This window comes from Saccopteryx bilineata, chromosome 7, assembly GCF_036850765.1.
Source record: "Saccopteryx bilineata isolate mSacBil1 chromosome 7, mSacBil1_pri_phased_curated, whole genome shotgun sequence".
Classification (NCBI taxonomy): Eukaryota; Metazoa; Chordata; class Mammalia; order Chiroptera; family Emballonuridae; genus Saccopteryx; species Saccopteryx bilineata.
This window is the reverse complement of record NC_089496.1, coordinates 18,274,632-18,291,312: the sequence shown is the minus strand read 5'-3', so window position 1 is coordinate 18,291,312 and position 16,681 is coordinate 18,274,632. Positions and strand designations below refer to the sequence as shown.

At 42.9% G+C, this 16,681-nt stretch overlaps 1 protein-coding gene across 1 annotated transcript in view; it reads left to right on the top strand.

The window, feature by feature from the left end:
- Window positions 1-16,681, top strand: part of LOC136310775 (uncharacterized) — a 44,856-nt gene that overhangs the window by 10,112 nt on the left and 18,063 nt on the right. Inside the window, exons 2-5 of the mRNA XM_066239695.1 lie at window positions 3,012-3,092; window positions 5,542-5,934; window positions 9,535-9,590; window positions 13,101-13,251. Coding sequence (XP_066095792.1) covers window positions 3,012-3,092; window positions 5,542-5,934; window positions 9,535-9,590; window positions 13,101-13,251 — 681 coding nt within the window. The remainder of the gene's footprint in view (window positions 1-3,011; window positions 3,093-5,541; window positions 5,935-9,534; window positions 9,591-13,100; window positions 13,252-16,681) is intronic.

The window sequence follows — 16,681 nt, the reverse complement described above, 5'->3', positions numbered from 1 at the left end:
CTGCCAACTGAGAAAGGGAAGCTTTTTGGAGGAGCCATTTTGGGAAAAGATCAGGAATCAAAGTTGGGCTTATTAAACATCCAAACAGAAATGTCAAAGATGCAGTAGTATATACCAGCTGGGAATTCAAGAAAAAGGTCCAGGCTACAAATTGTTGCGTACACATGGTATTTAAAGCCATGAGACTGGCCAAAATTACAGAGGAAGTGAGAATAGTCAGAAAAGTCCATGGAGTGAGCTTGGAGCACTCAAACATTAAGAAGTTGGAAGAAGAGGGAGAACATCAAAGGAAACAGAAACAGTGATCGGTAAATCATAAGAAAACCCAAGAAATCTGGGGTCCTGGAATCCAAGTAGAAAGTGTATGAAAGAAGATAAAGTTTGTCAACCACTTAAATTTGTCACATGATAAGGACAAAGAGCAGGCCTTTGGATTTAATGATGTAGAGGTTATCAATGACCCTTACAAGAGCAGTTTTGGTGGTATGAAAGGGTTAAATTTCTGGTTGGAGTGTGTTTAGAAGAGCACAGGACAAGGAATGGGGGAAATGACAGAGATAACTTATGAAGTTTAGCAGAAAAGAGGAGAGAAATGTAATGGTGGTTGGTAGGGGAAGTGGGTCAAGAGAAATTTTGTTGTATTGTTGTTAAGATGGAAGAAATAATATCATGTATGTATTAGAATAACAGGAACAAACCAGCAGGGAAGGAGAAGTTGATGAAGGAGGAGAGAGAATCATGGCTCCTTAAGATGTTATTCTTGAAGGGATGGAATCTATAGTATAAAAGTACAAACAGCCCTGGCCGGTTGGCTCAGCGGTAGAGCGTCGGCCTAGCGTGCGGAGGACCCGGGTTCGATTCCCGGCCAGGGTACACAGGAGAAGCGCCCATTTGCTTCTCCACCCCTCCGCTGTGCTTTCCTCTCTGTCTCTCTCTTTCCTTCCCGCAGCCAAGGCTCCATTGGAGCAAAGATGGCCCGGGCACTGGGGATGGCTCTGTGGCCTCTGCCTCAGGCGCTAGAGTGGCTCTGGTCGCAACATGGCGACACCCAGGATGGGCAGAGCATCGCCCCCTGGTGGGCAGAGCGTCGCCCCCTGGTGGGCGTGCCGGGTGGATCCCGGTCGGGCGCATGCGGGAGTCTGTCTGACTGTCTCTCCCTGTTTCCAGCTTCAGAAAAATGGAAAAAAAAAAAAAAAGTACAAACAGAAGGACTGACTGCAAACAGGGGCATGGACAGTTCATTTAGAGAAACAGCTGGGAAGGCACAGTGCTGGTCACAGATGCTGGTAAGCGGGCAGATGTCATGGTGGGAGATTATGGCACATCTCTCTGGACACTTCCATTTATCAGTGAAATAAGAAGCACAATACTTGAGCAGAGTGTGAAGAGAGGGAAAGAATGATCCAAGTTTGAGGAAAGAAATGGTGTAAAGGAGGAAAGTAGAAGAGTGAATAAACTAAGGAAATATTTATGACCAATGACAGCAAATGTTGGAATACCAGATAAAAAAAACTTTATTTTAATGAATCGTGCACCCCACAGTGTAGATAATAAATAAGAAGCATGTTTATTACATTAAATATATAGTCAAGGGCCATTTAATTTCATGGGGAGACCAGTCAGATGGATTTGTGTTTTGCTTTAGCTATGTTGTTCTACATGGTGTAGGCTTGCAGTAGTTGGGTAATTTAAATTAGTTCAGGTTGTGGTTTTTACCAAATGAGCCTGATAAAGAGAGAGGGCAAGGGGGTTGCAGATGTTTGCAAGTGGGTTATAAAGGAAGAGAGCACTCAAAGAGTAAAGACAGTTAAAGGGTGGTAAGATCAATGGATGGGGATGAATGTGTTTAACTGTCCCATTCATTTGACTCGTCTCCTCTAGCCCTCCTTCCTGCCCTATTTAAGGTGGAGGCTGAGCACACTGCTTGCGTTAGAATTTCAGCTCTGTCCATTACAAGATCTCTATTCTGTTTCCACTTTAATTTTTTTATCCCTGTCCAAAACACATCACCTTAATTACTACAGTTTTATATTAAAAGCCTTGATATCCATAAGGCAAATTCCCAAATAATTTTTCAAAATAAAGATGAAGTGAATTTTCAGGGGAAAAAAGCTGAGAAAATTCACAAACTAATGAAAAAACAAGAGTGTTTTTCCTATAGAAGGAAAATGATCCAAGATAGTGGTTTGGATACATAGGAAAAAGTAAAGGGCAAGAAAAACATAAATACAGAAATAAATATAAATGAATATTGACTCTATCAAGTAATAATATCTTAAGGCTCATAAATAGAGAAAATTAAATCACTGTGCATGACAACAATGGTATATAAGTCAGCTGGATAAATGAGGTTTGAGAGTTTTAAAATCCTTGCATTGTCCTGGAAAAGGAAAAATACCAATGATTAGTCAAAGATACATGTCATAATCTCTAGGGAGGTGCTAACTATTGAATAGATAGTAAAAGAATATATACTTAATAAGTGAAGAGAAAGGAAACCTAAATAATAAGAAGTCAATTAAGGCCCCTCAAAAAGGAGACAACAGTTAAGATTAAAAAGGAAAGAACTAGGTGGAGAAATAGAAAATGTAAGAGAACACAGTGGTAGAAGGACGTTAACTCTATGTCAATGAGAATAAGGAAGCATCTCAGTATCCTGCAGCAAAGAGAAAGTTAAGATTTCTTACAGCCTGAATGTCATCAAGAAATCCAGTGTGGCTTAAATATTATTTTTGAACGAAGGCACAACCAGCTACATGTGCCACGTAGAGTTGTTTCATTGCTGTCAAACAGATATAAAAAGAGCCATTGAATTAGTCTACATGGGGAAACAGTCATGTTGGCATGGCTCCTCTCTCTCTACAAGAACCCACGTGTCCTACATTCTTAATTCTGCCTCAGACACAGAAAAAATGAGCAATTCTTAGAGGGACATCTCTGTGAATTGACTTCAGACAGGAGATAGGCAAACATGTCCTATTTCTGAATGTTTTTGCTTGTTTTTGTTTTAGTTCAGGAGCTTCCTACTTCAAGTATCAGCGTTTTTATTTCTCCAAGATATTTTTTAGAGGATATGGTAGAAGCCCTGGCTGGTTGGCTCAGTCATAGAGCATCAGTCCAGCATGTGGAAGTCCCAGGTTCGATTCCCAGTCAGGGCACATAGGAGAAGCAACCATCTGCTTTTCCATCCCTCCCTGTTTCCCTTCTCTGTCTACCTTTCTTTTCCTCCTGCAGTCATGGCTCTGTTGGAGCAAGTTGGCCCCGGGCACTGAGGATGACTCCATGGCCTCACTTTAGGTTCCAAAATAGCTTGGTTGCCAAGCAATGTGAGGAACGGCCCCAGGCAGACAAAGCATTGCCTGGTAGGGGGCTTGTAGGATTAATCCTGGTTGGGGCGCAGGCGGGAGTCTGTCTCTCTGCCTCCCCGCTTCTCATTTAAGAAAAAAAAAACTGTAGTAGAGGCTTTCATCTTACAGGCTGCTAGTTTTCTAATGTCCTCTAGTCACACCAAGCCTTCTTTCCAACTAAACAATTCCAATTGCTTTAGTCTCAGAATATCTTTAGTCCCTAGTGAGCTGACCACCTGTTAGACCTGGGAAGAGCAGGAGTTCTGGTTGATCAAACAAGAAAATCCTCATGGTCATGGCAGACCAGATAAGGAGAAAAACATTTTGAAGAAAAATACTTAAGTAAATTCATTTCTATCACATAATTGCAGAACCTGCCATAGTTTCAACTTCCAGCATATTCTTCAAGTCAAGTTCTGCCTAGCTCTAGGTAACAAGCAGAGCAGATGGAGTTAAGTGGCACATTTTAGAGTAAATGGCTGAGCTGCTGGCTCCTAGTCCAGTCCTTTGTCATCAGCATCTTCTGATTTTTAACTATAATTCTCATTTACTAGATGTCTCCTCTGTGCCAGGCACTTTACACACATTATATCTAATCCCAGTAATACCCCTGGTTTTCAGAGATTCAACCAAAAATTAAATACCCTGCTGAAAGCCAGACAACTAGTGAAAGATAGAGGTCAGAGTCATACAAGGGCCTTCCCACCCACACCTGGTCTTGTATCCTGCTCTGCTTTAACCTTCTCTGGAAACCCAAGAAAGCCTAGGGGTGACCAGCAAGCACGCCTGCTACCTGATTAGGAAGGGAAGCCGTATTTGTTGAGCAACTACGATGTTTTAGGCACGGTACAAGGTCCTTTTACCTTCTGAATTCATTTATTCCTCACAGTAACCTAATGAGGGAGATATTTTTAATCCTTTTTTTAGATATGAGGAAATTGAGATCTTCAGAAGTGCACTAAGCAGAGAAATTCACTGTGACATTCGAATAAAAAGCTATAAAATATATTAATAGGCTTTAGAAATAACTTCAAAGGAACTAGTCCAGTAAACAGGTGAGCCCAGACTCCCAGGATGGCTAGGAGCTGAAGAGTCCTTGAGATAGAGAAGTCGTTAGACTCCCAGGATGGCTAGGAGCTAAGGAGTCCTTGAGATAAGGAAGCCACAAGAACTCCTAAGACAGTAAATGTAACCACATCCTAGGGGATAGATAGGGATATTTCCAGCTGGAGCTTTCAACTGTATGACTGGTTACTAAGGCACGTGACTAGAATTTAATTTAGGGGAGCCAATTGCTAAATGCCAAATTTGCTTCTGTATGAGGCTTGCTTGCTTAGCTTATAAAAAGATTTAGCTGTGAGCGCTAGGGGCGGCTCCCATTTGCAGCTCCTTGTGGGCACGGTGTCTCCGGACATCTCGGGAGTTCGCCTCTGCGCAGGTTAAACTGGCCAATAAAGTAACATCTTAACTCCTGAAAGTCTCCGACATTTGTTCTCGTACCCGGTGGATGCTACATTCACCAGAAAGAATAAGAAAACAGGGGATGCAAGTGAGCACTAGGTGTAGAGACAATTTAGTGTAGGGAGAAGACCAAGATGAGAGCAGGGAGCCAGGAAGGGTACTGGAGGCTGGACCCTGGTCCTGTTGTTGCAGCCTCAGGCAGGACCTAACCTCTCCGGACATCAGTTTCTTCTCATAAAAAAAAAAAAAAAAAAAAGGGTTTTGGACCTGACCTGTGGTGGCGCAGTGGATGAAGCCTGGACCGCTGAGGTCACCTGTTCAAAACTCCCGGCTTGCCCGGTCAAGCCACATGTGGGAGTTGATGCTTCCTGCTCCTCCCCCTTCTCTCTCTCTCTTCTCTGAAGTGAATAAATAAAAAATCTTTAAAATAAAAGATGCAGATTTTGAATCAGGCGATCTCTAAAGTCCCTTCCAACCGTAAAGTTCTAAGTATTAAGAGGACAGCGACGACGTTCCTCTTGTCCAAGGCGCGTGACGGCCAGTGGGCCCTGCAGAGGTGGGTTCCGTGCAGAGGGCCAGCCCAGGTGCAGGAATGAGAGGACCAGCCCGGGTGCAGGAATGAGAGGACCAGCCCGGGTGCAGGAATGAGAGGGCCAGCCCGGGTGCAGGAATGAGAGGTGTCTAGTGCGCTCTCTTGGTGCTCGGTCCCCATGACTGCTGAGCTTCGTGCTAGTGTCCCCGCACGGGCTCAACAAGAAAACAGCGCTGAGCGAGTGTGACAGTCACTTTGGGGGCTCTGGCGGCCCCCAGCCAGCGGCACCAGGCTGCCCGCGGGCTTATAGGCCGCAGCCGGCACGGCCGGGCCGGGGCTGGCGGCTCGCCCGGGTGGGCGGCGAGGGCGGCGGCGGGGCCCCTCGCCCGCGCCCGGCCCGCGGAGCGAGCGCGGCGGCGGCGGGAGCGCCCCTGCGGTCCGGAGCCGAGGCCGTTGCCCCGGCTGCAGCGGGAGGCGCTGCTGGACCCCGACGCGCGCGGGGCCGGGGGCGGAGTCGCGCGAGCAAAGTCCAGGCCCCCGGGTCGCAGCGCCCCGCGTGCCCAACGGCTCGGCCGCAGAGGCGGGAGGTCCGAGGTGAGGGAGGCCCGGTGCGCAGGAACGGAACGGTCGGGCGCCCCGGGCGAGCAGAAGGCCACTTGGCACCGAGCGGCCGCAGGTCCAGACCGCAGGCTCCCTTCTCGGTTCTGCGCCCGTCCGCGGGGCCGAACCGGCCTGGGAGGGAGCTGGGAGAATGTGCGGTGCCTTGGCCTCTGCTGTGCCGCTACCTCGGAGCGTCCTGAGGTTCTGACCTTCTCAAGGACTGTCACTGAGGCTCCTTTTGCAACGGGCTCGGGAAGAAGGGCTGTCTCTGAAGTGCCTGCCCGCGTCCCTTTGTACAGGGTGATTCGATGAGTACCTGTGTTGTGTAACTTTCCTTGTTTATATAACTCAAAACATTTACAAACAACTTTCATAAACATCGTCTGAGTTTTCATGCTTTTAGAGTATCCGACATCTGCTGTTGATGGTTGTACTTTTAAAAACCAGGGCAGTGAAGCCAAGTTTCCCTCCTCCCCCTCCTTATTCCTCTTTCTCCTGGTTTTACCCCTCCCCCTTCTCCCAGCAGCAGGCCGGTTCCCTATTTCTGGGCTCTGGGCCGGTAGATGGGGGAGGGGCCTTGGACAGCCTCGTTCTTCCGTAACTGGCGCTTCCAAATGAGTTTTTGCTCCGTAGGAGGGGAAACCTCAGCGGTTCCTTCGCTTGTGCGTCTTCTACCTGCTCTGGCTCTGGTTTCGGGGGGCACTCTTGTTCAGTGCACTTGACAGGCCATAGTAGGAGCAGGAGCGACCAGTCAATTGTTGTCTTTGTTTCCTCTTTCACTGTGGGAATAGTGAATCATTTCTCCTTTAGCCTCAAATAGTTTATGACGCTGTTAGGGACTGTTGAGTTCACACCAGGCCATCCAGAACTAATTGACCTGTGTCATGGAGTAATCACTCAGAGGGATAAATGTATCAAGTTCTGCAGTGCATCCACAAGCTGCAAGGGGCCTGATTAGCCAACTGAAATAAGCCTATCTGATGTTTAAACCAAAGCATTATTTTTGTCTGAAACTTCTTCTTACAATGATATTGCTTTATTCCTTCTAAGTACCATGACACTCATTCATAGAAAATTTAGTTTGCCATATAGAATTGGAAAACCATGGATGGTAGCATTTCTACCAGGAAGATGTGGTATTCCTTAGCTGCAACTTAGTCTGGGACTGACTGTGAACTTATAAATAGATGGCATTTTCACCAGGAAGGCTACTGTGTATTGCCCTGGCTAAACAAATGATGAGCGTACAAAGGAGCTATGCCTGAAATAAAAAAAATGCAGTAACACCCCAGAACCTAAGGAAGTTCTGAGAAATGGAGCTTACAGCCTTGTGTTGGAAAGAAGAAAAACAGTTCAGAAAAGAAATGTGGAAAGTTAAGAATACAATTAAGACTGTAAAGTTATGAAATTTAATGTAATGAGACTAACTTTTAAAAAAGCAGACCAAAACTTATACATTCAAAGGAAGTTAAGCTCACCTCAGTTATCTAGTGCAGACTGACAGTTATATGCTTACTCTAATCATGCTGCTATTGCCTGTGGTACGTTCATTCTGATTTTAGCAAATGTTCTAAATAATTTGGGATCGAGTTTTATGAGTTCACTTCATCACTTACCTGGAAATTTAAGCTAAATAAACACATATTAGGTAAAAAAAAAAATTAAAATCTCTGCCCTCAGGTAAATTTACATGACTGTATGGCTGACAGATATAAATAATACACATAATAAATAAGCAAACTACTACAGCATGTTTAGAAGGTAATAAATGCTATGGAAAACCATTAAAGCTTAGGAAAGCACGTGTGCCAGGAGGAAGTAGTTTGCAATTTTAAACAGGGTGGTGAAGGTAGGTCTTATTGAGAAGGCAGTATCTGAGCACAGAAATAAAAGACATGAGAGGAGAGAGCAATGTGGGTGTCTGAGGAGAGAGCATTCGCATTCCTGGCAGAGGTGTGTGACAGCATAAAGACCCTGCGATGGGAAAATGCTTGGTGTGTGCACAGAAGAGCGGGGGGGGGGGGGGGGGGCAGAGGAAGCAGAGATGGAGATGGGAAATGTGGTCAGAGAGGTAACAAGGCAACAGGTGGCATAGGCTCCTAGAGGCCAATTTAGTGGTTTGGATTTTACTTGAGAAAAATGGGAGCCATTGCGAGCTTTTGTGCAGAGAAGCAGTAGGGTAACTTGAGTTTTTACATGATTACTCTGGCTGCTCTGTTGAGGATTGACTAATGTGGACATAAGTGGAGGTAGAAAGACTAGACAGGCATTCTCCTGGGTTAATGGGATAACAATAAAAGTGGTGAGCAGTGGTTGAACTCTAGATGTATTTTGAATGTAGAGCAAACAAGATTTCCTGACACCACTCCCCACAACCTTCAGAAGAGTGGCTTTTACTATTTTTAGATCAATATATATTTTTTTAGCCAAAGAAGAATTTATAGTAATCCTCCTTTATCTATGGGGAATATGTTCCAAGACCCCCAGTAGAGGCCTCTCACCTCAGATAGTGTTAACCTTGTATACATTATGTTTTTTCTTATGCATACATATTTATGATAAAGTTTAATTTATAAGTTAGGCACAGCTAGAGAGTAACAGCATTAATAATAAAATAGAATAATTATAACAATATACAGCAATAAAAGTAATATATGGTGGGCCAAAAGTAGGTTTGCAGTTGTTCAATGGAAAATAACACATAATTAATAATAAAAATAATTAATAATAATACAAGAATAAACTCTGTGTTTTGAGTAGTAAGTGACTAACAAGTGGGTTGCATCAAGAGTGTAGACACACTGGACAGTGGGATAATTCACGCTGTGGGCAGGATGAAGTGGACAGCATGAGATTTCATCACGACTCAGAACAGTATACAATTTAAAATTTATGAATTGTTTACTTCCGGAATTTTCTGTTTATTGTTTTCAGTCCACAGTCGGCTGTGAGTAACTGAAACTGCAGAAAGCACACCGTGGACAGGGAAGGGCGGCTACTGTAATAGGCAGACATTGTTAACACATTCATCTTCTCATTTATCTAGATCAGGGGTCCCCAAACTTTTTACACAGGGGGCCAGTTCACTACCTCTCAGACCGTTGGAGGGCCGGACTATAAAAAAAACTATGAACAAATTCCTATGCACACTGCACATATCTTATTTTAAAGTAAAAAAACAAAACAGGAACAAATACAATATTTAAAATAAAGAACAAGTAAATTTAAATCAACAAACTGACCAATATTTCAATGGGAACTATGCTCCTCTCACTGACCACCAATGAAAGAGGTGCCCCTTCTGGAAGTGCAGCGGGGGCCGGATAAATGGCCTCAGGGGGCCGCATGTGGCCCGCAGGCCGTAGTTTGGGGACCCCTGATCTAGATATTCCTAAAGTGCCCTGGATAGTTACCTTAGTTAAAAAGGGATTGCCTTGAAGTATTTGTTAAACTGGATACTTTTAACAATTTATAGACATCACTGTTTTACATTTGAAATATTAGAATACTTGAATATGATAACTACTCAAATTATATTCAATTGACTGTGAAACATTGTATAACAGTTTTAAATTCAAACAATTTTTTTTTCAGGAACCAAGACAGAAAAAAAAATGAAGAAAGTGAATTTAATTGGACCATTAGCGTTGGTAAGCTGTGAAATACTAAATGAGATCATTCTTTCCTTTATTCAAATCTGGTGTCTTGAATAGATATAGAGCCAGTACTTGAACATTGTCTGCAGGCAGGGATAGATTTTCCTGCTGCGCCCGTGCTGTCTTCGGTTGGCTCACTGGAGTCATGGCCCGCATTCTCAAGGTGGACTGTAAAAGAGGTCGGGATAGGCTGGCTATGCAACAGCACAGCTGCCCGGTTCACAGGGAAATGGAAAATAGAACTTGTGTTTGTACCACCAAACAAACGAACCAATTTCAGGAAAAAAAAATTCTGCATTCGTTTCACAAAACCCCATAAATTTAGCTTAAAATAAACTTGCATATACAGTGATGTATTTTTTTAAATATTTAGTTATTTATTTTCATTGAATTTATTGGGGTACAAGTTCAGTGTGCAACTCAGTAAAACATTATCTGTACACTGAACCATGTAGCCATTGCCCCAAGCAAAGTCTCTCTCATCCCAATTCCCCCCCACTTTTGCCCACCTCCACCTTCCTCCCACCCCTTTTCCCTCTGTCTGTCACCACACTGTTGTCTGTATCTACGTGAGATATGTGTGTGTGTGTATATGTGTGTGTATATATATATATGTGTGTGTGTGTGTGTAGATTTTTCTTTGCTTAATACCTTCACCTTCTTATCATCCAATGCACCCTCCCCATCCCCTCTGAAAACTGTTCCATGTATTCATGTCTCTGTTTTATTTGTCAGTTTAAGTTGTTCATTAGATCCCACATATAACTGAAGTCATGTGGGCCCTGGCCAGTTACCTCAGTGGGTAGAGCATCAGTTGCCTGTGCAGACGTTCCAGGTTCAATCCCCAGTCAGGGCACAGATGAGAAGCACCCATCTACTTTTCTTCTTCACCCTTGCCTCCTTCTCACTCTCTACCTCTCTTGCAGTCAGTGAGTTGGCTGGTTCGAGTGTTGACCCCAGGCACTGAGGATAGCTCAGCTGATTCAAGCATCAGTCCCAGATAGGGGTTGCCAGGTGGATCCTGGTCAGGGTACAGGTGGGAGTCTGTCTATTTCCCCTCCTCTCACTTAAACAAAAAAGTCAGATTATATAGTATTTGTCTTTCTTTGACTGGTTTATTTCATTTAGCATAATAATCTGCAGGTAGATTTTCAGGTAAGATTTCCTTCTTTTTTTTTTTTTTTTTTTTTTTTGTATTTTTCTGAAGCTGGAAACAGGGAGAGACAGTCAGACAGACTCCCGCATGCGCCCCACCGGGATCCACCGGGCACGCCCACCAGGGGCGATGCTCTGCCCACCAGGGGGTGATGCTCTGCCCCTCCCGGGCTTCGCTCTGCCGCAACCAGAGCCACTCTAGCGCCTGGGGCAGCGGCCAAGGAGCCATCCCCAGCGCCTGGGCCATCTTTGCTCCAATGGAGCCTTGGCTGCGGGAGGGGAAGAGAGAGACAGAGAGGAAGGGGGGGCAGTGGAGAAGCAAATGGGCGCTTTGCCTATGTGCCCTGGCCGGGAATCGAACCCGAGTCCCCCGCACGCCAGGCCGACGCTCTACCGCTGAGCCAACCGGCCAGGGCCAATTTCCTTCTTTTTTATGACCACACAGTATTTATTCCATTGTGTAAATGCACTACAACATTTTTATCCACTCATCTACTGATGAGCACTTGGGCTGTGTCCAGATCTTGGCTATTGTAAAGTATGCTGCAATAAACACAGGGGTGCATATATTCTTTTTAATCAGTGTTTCTGGATTTTTTTTTATATTTAAGTCTGAACGATGTTTTATTTTTAAAAAATGACCAGATTCCCTCTGTTACATCCGTCTAAGACTCACTCTTGCCGCTTTTCTCGGTCACGTGATACATTTATCTGTCCCACCCTAAAGGCCGGTCCGTAAAAATATTTTTTTAACATTTTTTTATTATTATTAAATTTAATGCAGTGACATTGATAAATCAGGGTAAATTGAGGATATATTTTTTTATGTGGAATCACTGGGTCAAAAGGCTGTTCCATTTTTAATTTTTTTAATGTTTTGAGGATAAAGTGATTGTTAACTATAGAAATTTAAAGATGATTAAGAAATGTATTGTCGCCTGACCTATGGTGACACAATGGGTAAAGCGTTGACCTGGAATGCTGAGGTCACTGGTTCGAAACCCTGGGTTTGCCTGGTCAAGGCACATATGGGAGTTGATGTTTTCTGCTCCTCCCCCTTTTTTTCTCTCTCTCTCTGTCTCCTCTCTCTAAAATGAGTAAATAAAATCTAAAAAAAAAAAAAAAAAAAAAAAAAGAAATGTATTGTCACATTTGGAATCCAAGAAAACTGGTTAAACATAGAGTAACTATAAGAGATTTAGATTGTGTACAACAAAATTCTCAGTGGCTTTCTGCTGGCACAAGGTCAGCCAACATATTTTTTGGCAGAAGTCTAATCTGTTTTCATTTGTAATATGCTCTGTAAGCTTAAACATCCCCTACTTCCTCTGCATTCCCCAATTCTTCTTCAGCTAACCCCCTTTTTCCTCACAATACTACGAGCATCATCTCCATGAGCAAGACTTCCCTAAACAACATAGATAGGCACAACAAACATTCATAATGTTTGTTGCACTTCACTACTGAGCTCCCTTTTAAAAGCTAACTTAAACTGCCCTGGCTGGTTGGCTCAGTGGTAGAGCATCAGCCCGGCATGTGGAAGTCCTAGGTTTGATACCTGACCATGGCACACAGGAGAAGTGCCCATCTGCTTCTCCACCCTTCCCCATCTCCTTTCTTTCTCTCTCTCTCTCTCTTCCCCTCCCGCAGCCAAGACTCCATTGGAGCAAAGTTGACCTGGGCACTGAGGATGGCTCCATGGCCTCTACCTCAGGCACTGGAATGGCTCTGGTTACAATGGAGCAGTGGCCCGGATGGGCAGAGCATCGCCCCCTAGTGGGCTTACCGGGTGAATCCTGGTAGAACGCATGAGGGAGTCAGTCTATCCCTCTGCCTCCCCGCTATTCACTTCAAAAAAATACAAAAAAAAAAAAAAACTAACTTAAACCACTTAAAGGGCCCTTATCTTCAAAACTCAGAGGGTCTATTTCACCCCTATTTGTAAGTCTCCCTCTGAAATATTCTGAATGACATTTTAAAGGATGCAATGTTTGTGTGTGTGTGTGTGTGTACTTAATATATACTTCTAGCTGTTATTAATTCAATACCTCAGGAGCTCTGGAAGTAGAACAAAACCTTTGTCCCTCTGATTATATTACAGTCATTCAACCAAATAAGATATTGATGGCACAGAGTCAGATTGATTTCTTCACAGAATATCAAATAAATAAAATCATAAAATTAACCTGTCAGTGATTTGGATTGACTTTCTCCTCCTTCCCTATTACATTCATTTGCAACTATTACAAAAGTACTGACCTTAAAAAAAAAGAAAAGAACATATAATTGTGGAAAAGAGAAATTCTTTCCCACAAGGTAAAATAAGCATTATTTTATTATTCTTTTCAGTTTCGATACTGTGATTGGCAGGGTAAATTATTTATGTCTCTGGGCACAGTCATGGCCATAGCTCACGGATCAGGTCTTTCGCTCATGATGATCATATTTGGACAAATGACTGACAGATTTGTTGCTACTGCAGGAAACTTCTCCTTTCCAGGTAAGCATTTTTCTATTTTTTAAAAATGCATAGTACTCCTTTAATTGGGTGAAGGATTAGAAATTGATTTTGCTGTTCACTGTGTGCTTGTTTAATGATTTAGGCATCTGGGTGACTTTAGGTATCACAGAAGTGGTAAAATTCTCAGAAGATTCCTCAAATATACATTTAAATTTTAAGAAATAGGTGTATGCTGTTTTCAAAGATAAGGATAAGGAGATATACAGAAAGCTTTGCCTCTAAATGAAGTAAGGAAGTCTCCCTTTGAGGACAGTGGAGCTGTGACAGGCATCTGAGCAGCATGTATCCCATCAGTGATTCCTGGTGAATTTCAGAATGCACCAGTTAGCCTGGCAGTCTTTCGTAGCTGTGCTCAGCTTGTAGATCTGTTTCTGCTTCTCTTCTTTCTCTTCCCCATTCTCTTTGTTAAAATTATAGCCATTTCTCTAGTTCTAATTTTTGGACCAACCAGGTTGGCTGGAACTTGATATAACACTTCAGTAAAGAGGGAGTGGATTCAGTATGAGAATGATGCGCTTTGAAACGCGCCCAAAGAACAATAATCACTGAAGAGCCAGAGGAGTCCCATAAGTTAATGCCATCTAAAGGGGGACTGTGGCAACAGCGTTGGAGTGAGGTTCTAATGGACATAGCTGTTTTCACGTTAGCCAGATTCCACACAGAAGAGTTCTGTGCTTGGCACCAAGCCCAAGACTTAGCTCCTCCAAAGAGACCTTGCGGGCACTGCATTGGAGAAGGCTGAATGGAGCTTTGTTGGTACACAGATAGTGGAATATGAGGACAAAATGCTGATGAAGGAAAGGTAGCTTTCAATGCAAAGATACTGAGAAAAGTGGATCCTATCCTTTAGATAATATTCAGTAAGTTTTCAGTGTTCACTGATTGAGCACAACCTATTTGGTTAGCACTGTAGAACTTAAGTGTAATTAACGAAGAGAATATGATTGCTTGATTTATATAATAGGATCTATTAACACAAATATTGATAAACATTAATGACTTTTAGAAAATAAAATTGTCATTTTAAAAATAATGCTCCTTCAAAACCAGTTTATATAATTATTCTCAAGTACTATTGTCTCTGAGAAGGACCTTTTTATAATAAAAAGAACAACAGTAACAACAACCTTTTAGTATATTTCTTATCCGCTAGGATCTATGTCACTTAACCTCACAGGAACAATCCTACACAGTAGGTAATGTTCTGCTCTATAACAGACGAGGAAACTGAGGCTTGGTGAGGATAAATAACTTGTCCAAAGTTACATAGCTGGTCAGCATTAGGGCAGAATTCAAGCCCAAGTCTTTCTGCCATCCAAAGCATGCTCATGACCATGTAAATACATTATACTGCCAAGATAAAATAATCTTGCATTCTCTTTTAAAAAGAATGTATTTGGGAAAGGTAAGTGGATCACATATTTAATCAGAGACCAAAATTTTAACATAAATACCATAAAGGTAAAATTGGAGGAATAATATAAGATAATTTACAGTCTTGAAGGAAATGAGGGGTAAGAGTTTTCTATTTTTTTTAACTTTTAAGAAACTTTATAGATCTAGTAGGTTTTGGTTATACATATTTATAAAGCAGAATGATGCCTATGTTTAGACACATCAATCAAAAATTGGTTTCAATTTAAGGTTTAAAAAAACCTGATTAGACCCTGGCTGGTTGGCTCAGTGGTAGAGCATCAGCCTGGTGTGCAGAAGTCCTGGGTTCGATTCCTGACCAGGGCTCACAGGAGAAATGCCCATCTGCTTCTCCACCCCTCCTCCTCTCCTTCCTCTCTGTCTCTCTCTTCCCTTCCCACAGCCGAGGCTCCATTGGAGCAAAGATAGCCCAAGCGCTGGGGATGGCTCCTTAGCCTCTGCCCCAGGCGCTAAAGTGGCTCTGGTCACAACAGAGTGATGCCCCGGAAGGGCAGAGCATCGCCCCCTGGTGGGCAGAGCATCGCCCCCTGGTGGGCGTGCCGGGTGGATCCTGGTCAGGTGCATGCGGGAGTCTGTCTGACTGTCTCTCCCCGTTTCCAGCTTCAGAAAAATACAAAAACAAAAACAACAACAACAAAAAAAACCTGATTAACAGAAGAATGGATAAACAAAATATGTTGTAACATACACTGGAATAATATTCAGGCTTAAAAAGGAAAGAAATCCCGACACATGCTACAACATGAATGAACCTTGAGGACCTTGTGCTAAGTGAAAAAGCCAGTAATGAAAAGCAAATACCGTATGGTTTTATGGATATGAGGTATGCAGTTGTCAAATTCATAGAAACAGAAGATAGAATAGTGGTTACCATGCACTGGTGGGAGGAGGAAATGGGGAATTATTGGGGAAATTGTTCAATGCATAGAGTTTTAGTTTGAGAACATGAAAAAGTTCTGGAGATTAGTTACACAATAATATTATAGACAATATAGAATATTAACTCTTTTGAACTGTGCACTTAAAGATAGTTAAGATGGCAAATTTTATATTATGTGTATTTTATCATAATTAAACTTAAAAAAATCAGAATAAAACAATGCATCACATGTATCACAGATAAGTTAGCATTTGTACCAATTTTATTAGTCTTATTTTTAGAAAACTAGAATAATTCTGCAACTTTCTTTTTTTGTGTGACAGAGACAGAGACAGGGACAGATAGGGACAGACAGACAGGAAGGGAGAGAGATGAGAAGCATCAGTTCTTCATTGCAGCTTCTTATTTGTTCATTGATTGCTTTCTCATATGTGCCTAGTTGGGAGACTACAGCAGAGCAAGTGACGCCTTGCTCAAGCCAGTGACCTTGGGCTTTAAACCGGCGACCTTTGGGCTCAAACCAGCAACCATGGAGTCATGTCTATGATCTCACATTCAAGCCAGCAACCCCGTGCTCAAGCTGATGAGCCTGCACTCAAGCTGACGACCTTAGGCCCCAAACCTGGGTCCTCTGCATCCCAGTCCAATGCTCTGTCCACTGTGCCACCGCCTGGTCAGGGTGCAACTTTTTTATTTGGAGCAGTTGGCTTATTTTCTAATTATGCAACTGAATTGCTCTGAAGCTGGACATGGCAGACAGGGGCCATGTGCTGTGCCCAGGGTCAAATTCAAGGTCTCTCTGGGGAATGTCACAAGCAAGTCACTTCTAGACCTGTGATTGCTGGAGTGCTATACTCACCAGAGTTCCAGTTTATTCTCAGTAGCCTCTAAATGATAAGGTCCCTGGTCTTCTATAGCAACATTTGTCATTAGGCTTATTGGTCTATTGTCATTAGGCTTTCTTGGGAGATTTGTTATTACGTTCTAATATCAATTCTTTTATAGTTTATGAAGGTAATATTCTTGTACCTTTTTGGAGAAAATGATATCCTTAAATTGATGCACACTCTAAATCCAGAGAGATCATTGGTATGT